A 16,379-nucleotide genomic window follows, 5' to 3' on the forward strand; every position below is an offset into this window, starting at 1 on the left:
TAATGTGGAGGTACGATTGTGTCAGATTATTTCCTTCCAAACTAACAAAAAATTGACTTAAAATGATGTCCAAAATCCTCCGCTAACTTCCTCTGCCTGTTGTGTCTTCGCTAGTGGAGCGCATTTAACGAGTTTGCTATGTGAATCGGGAAACGCTTATTGCGCTCTGCCGAATTTTAGTTGAACCTGCTGGAAGAGCAAAAGCGTGCGCAATCTGCAAATTTGTGCTCTGTTTGTACAAAGTTTGTACAAAAAAATGATGATTCTGATAAACGGCGTGCAATCTGAAGATTGTGCAAACATTGTGGATTGCGTTTTTGTACACACGGGCGCGATTTGGCAATGCATGACGATAATTTTTATTTTTTTCCCCGGTCTGGCCCCAATGCGTGAGAAAATGGTTGCTGTGCGTGTGAGCGTGAGACAGAGCCCAAATGCGTGAGTCTCACGCCTAATGCGTGGGTCTTGGTAGGTCTGGTTTCTAGAAGTATGCATAAGGTATGTCGTCTAACCCAAAACGAGGTGGGCGCAGCCACTGCAAGTAGTGGCGGACGTGCGAAATAGCTTCATTTTTGGTTAGAATTATGACGCCATGCATAAATATTGAGAGAGGCGTATAACACCCTCACCCACATTACATTTCGAAATATTTGTGTAAAGGATTTTCGCTAGTGATTATGAATTCTTGAATGTCGGTGGTGCCAAACAACTTTTATTACAGTTCTCTGCATTTGCTCACCTCCACAGGAAATGGGCTAGTTGTTAATCCATTTTGTTAAAAGCATGGTAAGTTTATCAGCAAAAGGCAAATATTTAGAGTGTATATGTAATATAATTATGTCAACTATAATTATGTATTGATTTCAACTATAACTAAGTTAATTTAAAAGTGGTTGTTCACCATAGTCAGTCACTTAGCTAAGTACTGGTGTTTCGCTTTAATGGATTTACACAACCAATTAAAATGTGCCACTTGAAAACTTCTCGCGATTGTTTTCTTCTAAAGTATCAAGATTCCGTGATGTAATGTTGAAAAAAAAAATCAATAAAAATGTACAGAGCTTTTATTAAAAGCCGGAAGAAGTGGCTTAGAACTACTGCAGGTTACTTAAAAGTACTTTGTCTTTCACCATAACGGAAACTAATGCCCATTACTTAATGAGCTTGTTTCTATGTTTTGACTCCGCACTTGGTGATAGGCGTTTAGCATCTTTTTTATTGTATGATTTGGGTTAACTTACAATGACGAAAATAAGGATATGTTTTGTACACCTTTGAGAGGGAGGACGTGTCTGTTTGCAGCAGGGCAGCATTTGTGACATATTTTTTTTATTGAGAAATACGATTGGCTTGTTGGACGAGAGAAAAACCAACTCAAGACAAACATCAACTCAAATTTCTCACGTATTCAACACACGTTTCTTATGCTGCTTAGAATAAAGTTACAGTGGCAAAAGTAAGTACGTATGTTGGATTTCTACAAGGAGGGCATCTTTGATCGTAAACACGACACGTGGCGCTTGTAACACCAGCCGGAAAGTATTGGCTTGTGTGTTCGGCAGAAACGGCAATTCAATTTTCTCACATAATTATATTCAACTCATTTTTCCTTTGCTGCTTAGAGAAAAGTTAAAGTGACAACAAGAAGTACATTTTTTTATTTCGACAGGAACTCAGGAAGGGCACTCCTTTTTGTTATCAGGACACGCAGCGCAAGTGACCCCAACCGGAAAGTATTGGCTTGTGTGTTCGACAGAAACGGCAACTCAACTTTCGCACTTAAATTCTTCAATTTGTGTGTCTATTTCTGCAAAGGTAAAGTTACAGTGACAAAAACAAGTACTCGTTTTGTTGGATTTCGACAAGAAGGGCATCCTCATTTTGACCAGCAAAAGGCCAGGCCTGTGACCCCAGTTGGAAAGTATTGCCGTGTGCAGTGTGTTCAACAGGAACGGCAACTCAACTTTCTCACATACTCAAGTCGTGTTACTTTTGCTGTTTTGACAACAAATTACAGTGACAAAAATAAGTCTTCGTTTAGTCGGATTTCGACAGCGAAAGGTGGCGTTTGTGACGCCAGTCGGAAAGACTTGACTCGTTTGTTTGACAGAAACGTCGACCAACTTTGTCCATATTTATCTACTTTTCTTCATCAGTGAACATCATGGGATCGGATGCAACTCCAGAGGAGTGTAGTGTGCTTAATACGTTCAACATCACTGAAGAGACAATGTCCAAATGGCTCTATACACACACGGATACCATCATCATAACTACGGTTCTACCGAGTATCTTGGGTCTTGGTCTATTGAGTATCTCACTCTTTCTATTTGTCGTGTTCCGCATCTCTAAACTGAAATCTGACACAACGGTTTACCTGGTGCACCTGTCGCTTGCTGATTGTGTCTACCTCATCGCTTATGTATCCTATTACTTAGCATTCTATGTGGCTTCTCCCGTTGCTTTGGATCTGTCGTTCAAACATTCAGTTGAATGCTGCCTTGCTGTTGTCATTGCTTATATCGGATATATGTCATCAGTTGCTCTGGTGACTATGATGTCATTTGAGAGATACCTTGCTTTGTGTCATCCGCTAAAACACCTGAAAATTCGCGGTCGACGACGGACGAACAGAATGGTTGCACTCTGTTGGCTCGTCGGCTTTGTGGTTTCATGTTTAATAATGCCACATGCAGCCGTCCTCAAGAAACTCTGTCTACAGTGGCCTGAAGCAGCTTTAAGCTCCATGCCTACCCTGCCGTCTGTGATTACAATGTGCGATCCCTTACACCCCTCTATCCATTACTTCACTACGTTACTAGCAACGATCCCCTGGCTACTTGCACTGGTTGCTAATTTCTACATGTACATCAGGATCTACCACACGCTGAACAAACGCAAGAATTTTGTAGGTACAGGTGACGCAGGCGAAAGAGCCATACGTGTTCGAAACCAGGTTGCCAAGATGCTTGTTGTGAATGGTGTAGTATTCTTCCTGTGCCAAGCTCCATATACGGGATTCGCTATCATTCAAGTGATTTGTTTGTTCTTCAATCTTCCCAGCCCATTCGAGACAACACTTGGAGCCTCTGCACGCTGGATATTTGCACTTCCGCCGATTGTAAATACCATTATAAATCCTTTGATATATGGTGCTATGAGCTCTCAATACAGATCTGCGTTCGTCCAAGCTTTTCGGTGCAATGTCTCACCCGATGACGGCCGTCCACGTGCTCAACAACAAATTCAAACCATAACCGACTCACCGCAAAGCGCGGGAAACAAACTTTGAACACATCTAGTGATACGCCGCGGTGTCCAAGTTAGCGGCTACAGAGACGGCGACGTCTAGATTTCCGCGTCATCATGCGTTGTGTACTTAGCAAAACCTTTAGCAACAGCCGTAGCCGTAGCCGCTAATTCGGATACGGCCATAGTATTGGTCCAAGAAGTCAAACACAATACTCTTGATAGACCGACAGAGGGCGCGCTCTTCGTTTCTTGAATAAATCGGCGCAGTTCACGACTTTACAGAAGCTGGAAATTGAACCAAGGTAGCGACGCCCTCTGCTGTTCTTTAATTTTGATCCATTGGGTGTGAACTACATCATAAACTAGCCTGAACATCTGACGTCACACTTCTAGCCTTGGGACACTAATAAACAATTGAAATTAATGCAAACTTGATCGAAAGCTGACGACGCTATATCACTTTGGACCAATCACAACACCGATATGGAAAGCCTACGCCACAGTACGGTTTATCCTGTGGCCTCTATTTAACCAATGAAAACATTCGGCTTGTTAGACAAGTTGTCGTTTTTTCAGGGGGGGGGCAGTCTATACCATAGCAAGCTATGTGCTCCTTTTCTTGAGCAAGGCTGCAAATAAAATCGAGGTCCCCTGAAGATTAAAAAAAGAATGATTACCAAACGTACAGTTTATGGTCGCGCATCTGAAAAGTAACTTATTGTAAGCAAACTACTCCCTCAAAAAAAGCAGCATGAAAGAATGCCAAGAAATATAACCTCCAACTTTTACCAGGGTTATAGGAACAGTATCCTATTGACCCGTTGAACTTGAAATGTCAATTTCACTAAGAAATACTCCAGTGAAATTATATTGCCTCACACTGTCCAAATGAACACAGGAAATAAAAACAGCCAATCAAAGCCCACCACTGATGATGCTGGCAACATTGTCTTCATATAGCGTGGGTTTATATATATTAGTTGGTTTCGTTACACTGCTGTGGAAACGGTGACAGCAATGGGTGTGGCCTACTGCAATAAATTAGTTGCGACCAACCATAGAGCTAGTTCTTATATAGCGCTATGCGACCAACCCTTCTGTATTGAACACCAGTGTCAGAACAATTTTGCACCGACAGTTATGTGGGAAAATTAAAGCGACGTTGTATCTCTAATCTATATACACAAGTAGAATCCACGAACATTCATCATAGAAGTTCATCTATCCTAATTTTGTTCTGATTTTGATGTAACAATCCTGCCAGAGTAAAAATCAACCATATCGGAAAGTTCTACTTGGCTGAATACCGAAATTATTTGCGACCAAATATTTGGTTCTTTTGAACGGTTTGTGCCGAAGACTAACTACCAGTGTCAGGACATTTGCGACTGACGGTCAAGGGTAATAAATAAACACATCTTTTTTTTCTCTCGGAAAACATTTTAGAAATCGGATCGACAAAAAATCACCATGGAAGTTATGATCTTAATCTTGGTTCTGATTTTGATGGTTGTACATACCTGCCAGAGTGTACACCCACAACGCATCATCGCAACATTCTACTTGGCTGAAAACCGAGCCTTAATGAATCATGTGTTTAAGCAGAAGACTGTATCTTCTCCTGTGATCTGTGGGCGAGACTGCTCTATGGATCCTCAGTGTGCATCATTCAATTATCACATCATAAGAGGTATTTGTGCATTGAATATTGCCAGCAAAGCTCACAGCCCTTCGGACTTCGTTGAGATTCAAGGAAATGCCTACTATGGTGACAACTTAAACACTTTTTCATTTTCACTACCCACCACTACAAGTAACAACAATTGTCTGGAGTTGTATACAGCTGGTAACCGAAGCAATGGTTTATACACCATCTTTCCTACAAGTCTGACTGATGGGTTACAGGTTTACTGTGATATGGAGACAGATGGAGGAGGCTGGATCGTGTTCCAGAGGAGACACGACGGCTCTGTTGACTTTTACCGTACCTGGGCTGAATATCAATCTGGGTTTGGTGATCTACAGAATGAGTTCTGGTTAGGAAATGACATCCTGCGTGACCTTACTGGATCAGGACAATGGCAACTCAGAATAGATATGGAAGATTGGGAGTCGAACAAAAAATGGGCTTCTTACGGTGAGTTTGCTGTTACAGGTGACAACTACACTCTCCATGTTGGTGCATATGAACTTCAGAGTACAGCAGGTGATGCAATGGAATATCATAATGGATATCCATTCACAACCAATGATCAGGACAATGATAATATGCAAGACAAAAATTGTGCAGTGCTCTATAGAGGTGCCTGGTGGTTTAATAAATGCCATAGAGCAAACCTAAACGGTGACTATACACAAAAAGGGGTAGACCTACTTGGGAAAGGAGTACAATGGTTTCCCTGGAAAGGATGGTTCTACTCTCTGAAGAAATGCAGCATGAAAATGCGGCCAATCATATCAACAAGTTAGATTTGAAAAACTGTAACCATGATCAGAAGAAGAAGAAAAAATTGAATGGAATATCATATAAATACAACTATTCCTATAGATTTATGTTTGTGATTACATGACTTGACACGTCAGTATTGATAAGTTGCAATAGACGCCATCTTTACGGGCAAGTTGCACTTTGGCTTGCAGGTCCGAACGGGGCCCAATATCATGGCTCTGCTTACTGCTGAATTCTGCGCTTACGGTCACGATTCCCCGCTAGTGCAAGCGCAAGATTTCTGCGCTAGCCTTGTAAGCGTTTCCGCGGAGTACGCACGAGCAGAAGCCCAAATTCGTCGCTAACCCGTGAAATACGCTTGCCGTTAGCACAGATTTTCATGCTTCAGTAAGCGCCGATTCTGTGCTTACGGTAAGCAGAGCCATGAAATAGACCTTATATACATTGACGTCATCCAGCGGCCATCTTAGTGGAAAAACGGTGACGAAACAATCGAAACGCACAGATTTGTACGCGCGGCACACAGGATTGGCCAATGAACAACCTCCTTTTGACCTCTGGTTGAGGGCGCCCTACTGAAATGACGTCATGTGCATAAGGTCTATTGGGCCAAGTTTATTAACGAAACCACGCTGTTTACTAACGTATCGGGCACCAACTAATTTTGTGAAAATCCGCACGTGCTGCACGCCGTTCTCGCGCTGCTCCTGGACCTGAAGGGACGGAATTTAAGAGTAGACCCCGACCCGAGAGGGCGCTGTTCGTGACGTCAATCGAGGCACACTTTGCCTGTAGTGCGTAGAGTAAACACAATTGCAAAGTACATGTACGGACCAAGTCGTGAGTTTGTACGTTTCAGAAATTTTTTTTTTCCGGCATGCCGACCAGGTGTATTGCTGCTGAATGCAGAAAAACACTTTTTGAAATGTACGAACTCACGACTTGGACTTACATGTACTTTGCACGTGTGTTTACTATACGCATTGCAGGCAAAGTCTGCCTCGATTGACGTCACAAAAAGGGTAGGCGGAGTCAGCCCCCCAAACAACTTTATATATTTTTTTTAACATATAAATCGTGACAAACAATTACTAAAAAAATGTTTTATGGTTCGTAAGCATATACTCTTATGTTTATAAGAAAAAAATCTATTTCCAGGTGACCTTAAGCATCCATGGTTTATCTCAGTGGAATGAAACACAACTTTGGATTTCTGCAATGTTTTATAACTTAATAGTCAATGATCAATTGCGAAACTCTCACAAAATCATTTGAAAAGCTAAAGTTTTGATAGAAGTATCTTTTGACCGATAAAATATTAAGCTTACATAAAGGGGTGGTGACTGGATGTTATGTTGCTTTGTTTTCTTAGTAACAACCATAAGGATACTGAGATGAAAATAATGGGAAAAACACAGAATATTGTTAATCTGTAATTTAAAATGTAGATATTTTGAGGCTGTTTCATTACTTGAATTTGAAGTAATTGTGAATAAATAATTGTTTAAAGTGTCAGAAAGTGTTTAAGTTGAAGTATTACAATTACTAGATCAATTGCATTGTTTGTAAAAAAAAAAAAAAAAAAAAAAAAAGGCCTCACTTAAAGAAATTATTTGAAACGAGTGTGTTCGTCACTAACCGCGTTGGGCAATATGGCTCGATGTATTTTGTTTGTGGAATAATGGCATAAACAGTGGGCCGCTTATAAAATACATTAAAACTGACAGCAGGCACACCTTAATGTAAGGGACGAGAATTTCAGGTTGCTTGTTCTGATTCAATCACCAGAACAACGAGAGTTTTACGCAAGAAGTTATGGATTCGTTTTTATAATAATAATAAAACGGACGTTTATATTGCGCAGTTACCTATATAAATATACTCTACTGCACATTACAATGTATACAAAAAATGCTAAGAAAAAAAGGGGAAAAATACACAAACAGAGCAAGAATGAAGTAAATGGGTGAAGTAAACAAATGGGTTTTTAACTTTTTCCAATTTTTAAAATCTCTCTTTTATGTTGTATATTTATTAATGAAAAAGGGGCATTGCTGCGTGGACAGAATAGCTCTTCAGCAAAATAAAATTGTATTTTCATACCTTCAAGGTTAAACCGTCGTGATTAAGATTAATTAATTTTAAATTGGAAAACATTTAATGATCAAAACAACTATGAAAATTTCACTTTTAATTTGATGGTAAAGTTTAAAAGGGAAACATAATTTGTCTCTAAGGCAGCATATTGCAAACAAACATAATAATTTTATGAGCGATTTTTTTAACAACAAAGAATTTTGGGGCACAGTGTCAGTTATAGAAATACACGGCGTGCGAACTGACATAGATGATCTAAGTGGTTTCGTTTTGTGGAACTTGAATACATGTATACCTATAGTTCGAATTGAATAATCCCTTTTTGCTATGAAAAGTCGCGGCCATCTTGTACACAACATTATAAGCCTATTGGAGAACAGTGTGAATTGTAGAAATACATTTTCTTTATCATCTTAATCTTAATGTATATAAATTTTATCTTAAATAGTATATAAATTTTAGCTTAAATAGTAAAACAAAAAACCCTTTTTGAATTGATGCTATTTATATTCACTCATGCAAGGCCAATTTCAGAAAAATGAAAACTATGGAAGGTGTGATGATCCATAACATCAAATTAAGTATTAAACACTTAATGTCAGTCTTTATATGCATCAAATTTACAGTAGAGTCCTGGGCCAAATTCCATTAAGCCTGTATGTTCCAAAAACTTGCTAAGCACAAACAAAATATTGCTTTGCAGAAACTGGTTACCGGCCACAATTCCATAATATTTACATTGCTGTGACTGGTGCCCCACCCATTTTCTGCTTAGCTTAGCATACAAATTCGCTAAAGCAGTTTTGTTCTGCTTACTACCTTTGTGAAATTGGGCCGCGTAACTTGATTATGTGTACTCAACAGGCAGCCGGTGCTGCATATTCCACAGGAGTTCAGGGCCAATTTCATGGAGCTGCTAAGCAAAAAAGATTGCTTCGCATGAAATGTTCGCCTCGATAATAACAGGCTTACCAACCAAATTTTCATTTGGTTTTCAGGATAAGCAAACAGCAGCTGAATACCAGTAACAAGCAATATGCAACAACTGGAAATTTGGTTGGTAACCCTGTTTTTATCAAGGAAGAAATTTCACGCTAAGCAAATTTGTGTGCTTAGCAGCTCTATGAAATTGGGCCCGGTGGTTTTAGAGATTCCTAAAGACGTAGCCCGAAGCGCTTTGATACAAGTTAATACGCTTAAACTATGAAATCTTATTACAGCTATTAACGATTCTGAAAAATCAATCGTAGAAATGATGATGAAGCAAATTGGGTCTGAAATGTTACTGTGGTGGTTAAACAGTCCATTAGCAGTACGTATCTATTGTTGTAACGTTTTACTTTTTAGATGATTTTGGGGGTTGAACAAAAAATTGGCTAGAGTGAAATTCGATCCCCACTCTAGTCAATTCTTTGTTTAACCCCAAAAATCATCTAATTTTTTTTGTTTACCCGGTCAGTTTCCCTTGTGGTTCATTTTGTTATACTTTTTAAACGAGTTTTGATCATTATAGTCTTTTTATGCTTTTGTTATCACAATGCATTGATGAATATACAGCAAAATAAAGTAACATTGAAACTAAATGGATTGTGCAAGACTCGCGCGTTCTCGAAAATTTTACCAGTTAAAGGCGGTGTGGACACTACTGGTAATAATACTTAAAATAATTATTGGCATACAACCTTTCTTGGTGGCGAGTAACGGGGAGAGGTTGATGGTATAAAACATTGTGAGAAACGGAAGTGCCATAGTTTTTGAGAAAGAAGTAATTCTCCACGAATTTGATTTCGAGACCTCAGATTTAGAACTTGAGGTCTCAAAATCAACCATCTAAACGCACACAACTTCGTTTGACAAGTGTTATTTTCTTTCATTATTATCTCGCAACTTCGATGACTGATTGAGCTCAAATTTTCACAGGTTTTTTATTTTATGCATATGCTGAGATACACCAACTGTGAAGGCTGGTCTTTGACAATTACCAATAGTGTCCACTGCCTTTAAAGTGCGAGTTGTAGTAGCCTAAGTAGTAGGCATATTACATTTCCTTTGATTTTGTACTTTTACATTTGTTACGTTGCAGTTATAAAATGTTCACCATTATCACCAGCTGCAGTGCTTCTCAGTAAAGTGTTTAATGATCATCAATTCTTTTGACAAGTTTACAAAAGCTATAACCCCCTTTAAGTATCAGTTACAAGTGACAAAATATCCAAAGACGTTTCTCTAAATATTCACAATTTTTCAACAGCTGTTAACTGCTTCTACTATAATTTTATTATCATCAACCTTTGGAAAAATTAGAAAGGTATCCTCCCTGACAATAGAGTACCAATTTCCAGTTCAACACATCCGAAACCGCATGGTCGAAGGGCTTTCCAACTACCTACTAAAGCTACGACCGATGAGTTTGTTTGTTCGTCGGAAGGAACAATGCTTTCCATCATCTACTTTTTGGTGCATTACATAAAAATAGCTTCATCATCAAGATATCTTAGGTAAGTTTTATGGTCATCAACCTTTAGAAAAAACTACAAAGGGTATCCTCCCTAGCAATTAGAGTACCAATTTCCTGTTCAACACATCCAAAGCCGCATTATAATGGTCGGAGGGCTTTCCACATACCTACAGCTTTGAACGATGAGGCTGTTTGTTCGTCAGAAGGAACCATGCTTTCCAAATATCATCTACTTAATTGGTGCATTACATAAAAAGAGCTCCACAATCAAGATATCTTTTAAGATAGAAGTAAGTTTTATGGTCATGATTTTTTAGACAATCCAATTGCTACGACCGCGACCGATGAGTTTGTTTGTTCGTCGGAAGGAACAATGCTTTCCAAATATCATCTACTTTGGTGCATTACATAAAAAAGAGTTCACGATCAAGATTTCTTAGGTAAGTTTTATGGTCATCAACCTTTAGAAAAAACTACAAAGGGTATCCTCCCTAGCAATTAGAGTACCAATTTCCTGTTCAACACATCCAAAGCCGCATTATAATGGTCGGAGGGCTTTCCAATTACCTACAGCTTTGAACGATGAGGCTGTTTGTTCGTCAGAAGGAACCATGCTTTCCAAATATCATCTACTTAATTGGTGCATTACATAAAAAGAGCTCCACAATCAAGATATCTTTTAAGATAGAAGTAAGTTTTATGGTCATGATTTTTTAGACAATCCAATTGCTACGACCGCGACCGATGAGTTTGTTTGTTCGTCGGAAGGAACAATGCTTTCCAAATATCATCTACTTTGGTGCATTACATAAAAAAGAGTTCACGATCAAGATTTCTTAGGTAAGTTTTATGGTCATCAACCTTAAGACAAGTTACAAAAGATATCCTCCCTTGCAAATTTCAGAACAAAACATCCAATGCCGCATGTGGAGAAAGGGCTTTCAAATTACCTTTTAAAGCGTTGCCCGATGAGGCTATTCATTCGTCGGAATGAACATTGCTTTCTAAATATGGTCTACTTTGGTACATCACATAAAAAAGAGCTTCACGATCAAGAGTTCTTAAATAAGTTTTATGGTCTCAATTTTGAGACAAATTACAAAAGGTAGGCCTATCCTCCCTAACAATTAGAGTACCAACTTCCAGTTCAACACATCCAAAGCCTTATAATATGGTCGAATGGCTTTCCAATTTATACCTTTCCTACGACCGATGAGTTTGATTGTTCGTCAGAATAAACAATGCTTTCCAAATATCACATTACATAAAAATAGCTTCACAATCAAGATATCTTAGGTAAGTTTTATGGTCATCAACCTCAAGACAAAATTACAAAAGGTATCCTCCCTTGCAATTATAGTACCAATTTCCAGTTCAACGGATCCAAAGCCGCATAATAATGGTCGGAGGGTTTTCTAATTACCTACAGCTACGACCGATGAGTTTGTTTGGAAGTTTTATGGTAATCAATTTTTAGACAAATTACAAAGGTATCCTCCCTAGCAAATTAGAGTACCAATGTCCAGTTCAACACATCCAAAGCCGCATTATAATGGGCGAAGGGCTCTCCTATAGTTTTGACCGATGAGGCTGTTTGTTCGTCGGAAGGAACATTGCTTTCTAAATATGGTCTACTTTGGTAAATCACATACAAAGAGCTTTACAATCAAGATTTCTCAAGTAAGTTTTATGGCCATCAATTTTTAGGCAAAATTACAAATGGTATGCCCTTCTTATAGCAATTAAAGTATCCTACCAAGTTCCAGTGCGACCGCACTAGGCGGAATGGCTATTGGTAAAGGGGTCTATATTACATGCATCGGGGGTAAAGAATATTAACTTTGGTTTTTACCCATACATCGATGTGTGTTATCACTGTATACTCAGTACTTTCCCGAGTCCTGTGAAAAAAATAATCGCATGCATTGGCTCCGAACCCACGACCCTTCCAATTCTAGAGAGCAGTGTCTATACTCTTACCAACTACAGACTACCGAGATTGCCCGGTAGCTAGAGGCAGTTCGAATCTTATGTTTCGGCAGCGGTACCGCAACGATGGACAACGAGGTCCATGGTGTTTTGTACAACTGAAGCTTTTATTCGTAATTTCATTTACAGAGTTGAGATGACTGCCTGTTTTAAGCCATTGAACATTCATGAAGGTACATAAGGCCTTCAGCCAACAATCTTGGAATGTTCACGGTCTTCCGCATTGTGCGGTTATTGGGTAACCAACAGGTGTGGGCACACATTAGACGAGAAATACAAATAAGCTCAAGAGTCAGACAAGTAACCCCTTTTTGTAAGTGTCAAATAGTCACTTTTGGTTGGCAAGTTGTCAAAGTTTCTGACAATTTTTGTTTGATTGATCTTCATAGATAGGCCTACTTCAAAAAATTTGTGTTTTTAAATATTCAGTGTCTATTGGTTTGCGTAAACACCATGTGTATCTACTTGCCAGGTAGAGTTGGTCTGAGAGAACTGTCTTGGTTTATGCTACTACCGCGGAGTAGATGTTCGATGGTTCGGGAGACTTCTTTTCAGTGATTGGCCCATTTAAAAATTGTACAAATATAATATACACAAAATTATCAAAACATTTCTAAGATCCTAAAAAGTATTACTTTTTGAAACGGCCTCCTCCTATTCCCAACACAGCCGTCCGTTCCTAACCAACAATGTGTCCTGACCGATTTTTTCTTTCTTTCTAAACGCAAATCATCCTTTATAAAACCGAGACTTAGTAATTCCATTTACATACTTGAGATGAATGCTTGTTTTGAGCCATTGGAAATTTTTTGAAGGTACATATATAGTAGGACCCTACTGACAACATTCTTGAATGGGGTAACCAACAGGTGTGGGCACACAATAGACGAGAAATACCAAGCTCAATAGTACCAGAACAGACAAAGTGACCCTTTTCTAAGAGGTCAGTTCATTTTTGTTTTGCGCTACATTGTAAATGGATAACTTTCCGTATGGCGCCACCACTTTTTCACTCATTTTTACAAAAAGGGATATGTCAATCAGGTAAATTAGATACTATATTATTTTATTTCGAATGAAAAAGTGGTGGCGCCATACGGAAACTTTTCCACCATTACAGACAAAGTAACCCTTTCCTAAGAGGTCAATTCATTTTTGTTTTACGCTGCATTGTAAATAATTTATTATTCACCGCATTTTGTACACGTTTAGCCCAGGTTGGACTAGCGTTGTATTAGCCCTGGGCTAGCTGTGTCTATGTTTAAAAAAAACTGTAGATGAACATGGAAAAACGTCCCGTTTTTAAAAAAAACGATAATTTTATGAAGATAATAAAATAAATGGCTCTGAAAAGACTTCGAACCTAATAAAAAAAATGTTTGAAACAATTAGAGCCGCATAGGTCACAGGTTTTTTAAAATTGTCTTCAACTTTCTTTAACATCTATTCGATGTTATTAAAGTTTGACAAACTCACCCCATCCAAGTCATTATATGACCTCCTTCCAGTTTGATAGATGGATCCCTCACACAATTCGTTCATTCGACAACAACCAGCAAATATATTCCAGGTTTAACTCCAAGGAAGTGCACTGCTCCTCTCGGGACCGACGTCCCACACACTTCACACACAGTCACAAAATGGCTGCCACGACACCGATCGACAAACAGGATGAAGCTTGCTTGAAGTATTTTGGACATCCATAGATAAACGAAGTTATAGTTTCAGCTCTGTGGTTTCAGTATCACCTCAAGAGTGAATTAGACCCGTTAAATTCACATTTTGAAGATTAGTTTCGTCGACTCTGGCAGAACAGATTCCTTGTGTGATCTTACGTGCATGCTGAAATGGGCGGGCCAGTCAGTCAGCAAATTGGATGTTTTTCTCCCTTTCAAACTGACTCCATAGTTTCTTAAGAAAACGTAGTTTTAGTTCCAGTTTTACCGCCGAAGTTAAACAAACCCCTCAAACTGCATACCGTTTTGAAGGGCTCATGAAGTTTCGTCGACTCCGGTAAAGTAATGTTCATTGTGAGATCTTTGCGTGAATGTTGGGATAGGCAGGACAGTCAGTAATTGGATAGTTTTCAACCTGTCAAAACTGACTCAATAGTTTCTTATTAAATTAAGAATTATTTTTAGTTCCAGTATCAGCTTCAAAGTTAAACAAAACCATCAAATATTGACCATTTTGAAGGGCTCACACAATAGTCTCGTCGACTCCAAGGAAATGATATTCCTTGCGTGGTATACGTGCAAGCTTGGCGGGCCGGTCCGCTGAGCAAAAAAAGGAGAGACAGTCCATTCTTCCCATCCGAAGTTTTGTGAATAGGCATTGACTTTCTGTGCATTCCCGGCTGTAAACGTTCACGTTGCTGAAGTATGTACGTCGCACAAAAGATATCAGCATTCTCTATGAGGGCTTGAAAACTTCGTGTATAAGAACACAACAAGTTGATAGTAGGCTATTATGACACACCACAAGTGCATCTTGCGCACGACGTTGCATTCCACTGCACCCCTTACTCCTGCATTCCTACGGGAGAATCGGGAATGTAAAGGGTCGAATTAGTATAAAAAGAAAATGGGAAATTTACTAGAGCACGACTTGTGGCAAGTTAAAGGGAAGGTACACATTTGGTAATTACTCAAAACAACTATTAACTTAAAAACTGGTTTGGAATCGAGCATTTGAGAGCTGTTGATTTGATAGTATACAACATTGTGGGTAACGACTCCCTTTGAAGTAACGTAGTTTTTGAGAAAGAGGTTATTGTCACTAAAACAATAAAAACGACTTCTAGCTAGAAGTCTTTTATTCCTATCTGAAAACACACAAATTCGTCCACAAGGGTGTTTTTTCTTTCATCATTTTTCTCGCAACTTCGACTACCGAATATCGATTGAGCCAATATTTTTCAGGCTTGTTATTTTATGCTGATGATGGGATACACCAAGTGAGAACACTGGTCTACGACAATTACCAAACGTGTACATGCCTTTAAAGAAGCTATGGATTTGAGGCACTGCATGGTGAGATATCAATGTATGAATTGCGGACACCAGTGTGTATCTCCTCTTTTTAAGAACTGACTTACTGCGGTAGTACAGTTGATCACGATTCTATAGGCTAAAGTAGTTGTCACCATCCGCACGGGTAATATTTTAAAAAGCAGGGCAGTCCTTTTCAGAACTGAGAAGTCTCCCGAACCCCCGAACATCTACTCCGCGTTAGTAGAATAAAGCAAGACAGTTCTCGAAGAACAAACTTTACCTAGCAAGTAGATACACATGGTGTTACCGCAAAAAATAACTATTATACATTAAATAAGCTAGTTGGATTGGATTTGCATTACGACAAACGGCGCACTTTTTTCTCCCCATGGTGCGAAGGGGGGGGGAGGGCGTCCGCTCAAAGTTGTTCGTGAAACTTTGAGCCCACCTCGTTCCCGGTCTTCCCAAATTAATAAATCTTGTGCATAATTAATGAGGTAAAATCAGCCTCCCAATAGGTGTTCTATTGTTTTATCATATCGATAGTAGAAGTCTTAAAGGGGCATGTATCAGCAGTATAATGTTTTATGTCTCTTACATCGCGACAAGGAAACAATTTTGATTGTTTTTAAAATCACTTCTGATCGGCAAGTTTTCAAAGTTTGCAAAGTACAAATTTTGTTTGTTTGATCTTCTAAGATAGGTCTACTTTTCAATAATTTACATTGTGAAACATATTCAGTGGTTAGTAAATTTTTAAAGTGTGCGAACAAAATATTATAGTTAGTTGGATTAAATCATTTATAGATCCGTCACTTATTTTTATTTTATTTGTTTAACGGCCTCCTCCATTTCCCTACACAGCCGTCTCTTCCTCACCTAACAATGGTGTCCCGACCGATTTGTTCTTTACTGTTCAAAGTGAATCATTCTTCAAAACAAACAATGAAAAAAAAGTATAATCAAACATTTTGCTACATAAACCAAGCCTATTATGTTTATTTTGTAAACGGCCTCCTCCATATCCCCACACAGCCGTCTCTTCCTCACCTAACAACGGTGTCCTGACCGATTTGTTCTTTACTTTTCAAAGTGAATCATTCTTTAAAACAAATAATGAAACAAGTATGGTCAATTATGC

At 38.9% G+C, this 16,379-nt stretch overlaps 1 protein-coding gene across 1 annotated transcript; it reads left to right on the top strand.

Annotated features, from left to right (window-relative positions):
- Positions 1-2,164: 2,164 nt before the first annotated feature.
- LOC139943428 (somatostatin receptor type 5-like) lies at positions 2,165-3,292 on the top strand. The gene has a single exon (XM_071940241.1). The coding sequence runs from the start codon at positions 2,165-2,167 to the stop codon at positions 3,290-3,292; it is 1,128 nt and encodes a 375-aa protein (XP_071796342.1).
- The last annotated feature ends 13,087 nt before the right edge of the window (positions 3,293-16,379 follow it).

This window comes from Asterias amurensis, chromosome 10 (genome assembly GCF_032118995.1).
Source record: "Asterias amurensis chromosome 10, ASM3211899v1".
NCBI classification, from domain to species: Eukaryota; Metazoa; Echinodermata; class Asteroidea; order Forcipulatida; family Asteriidae; genus Asterias; species Asterias amurensis.

Excerpts from the sequence above, each read along its gene's own strand:
- LOC139943428 (XM_071940241.1), top strand. The coding sequence starts at position 2,165 with ATGGGATCGGATGCAACTCCAGAGGAGTGTAGTGTGCTTAATACGTTC.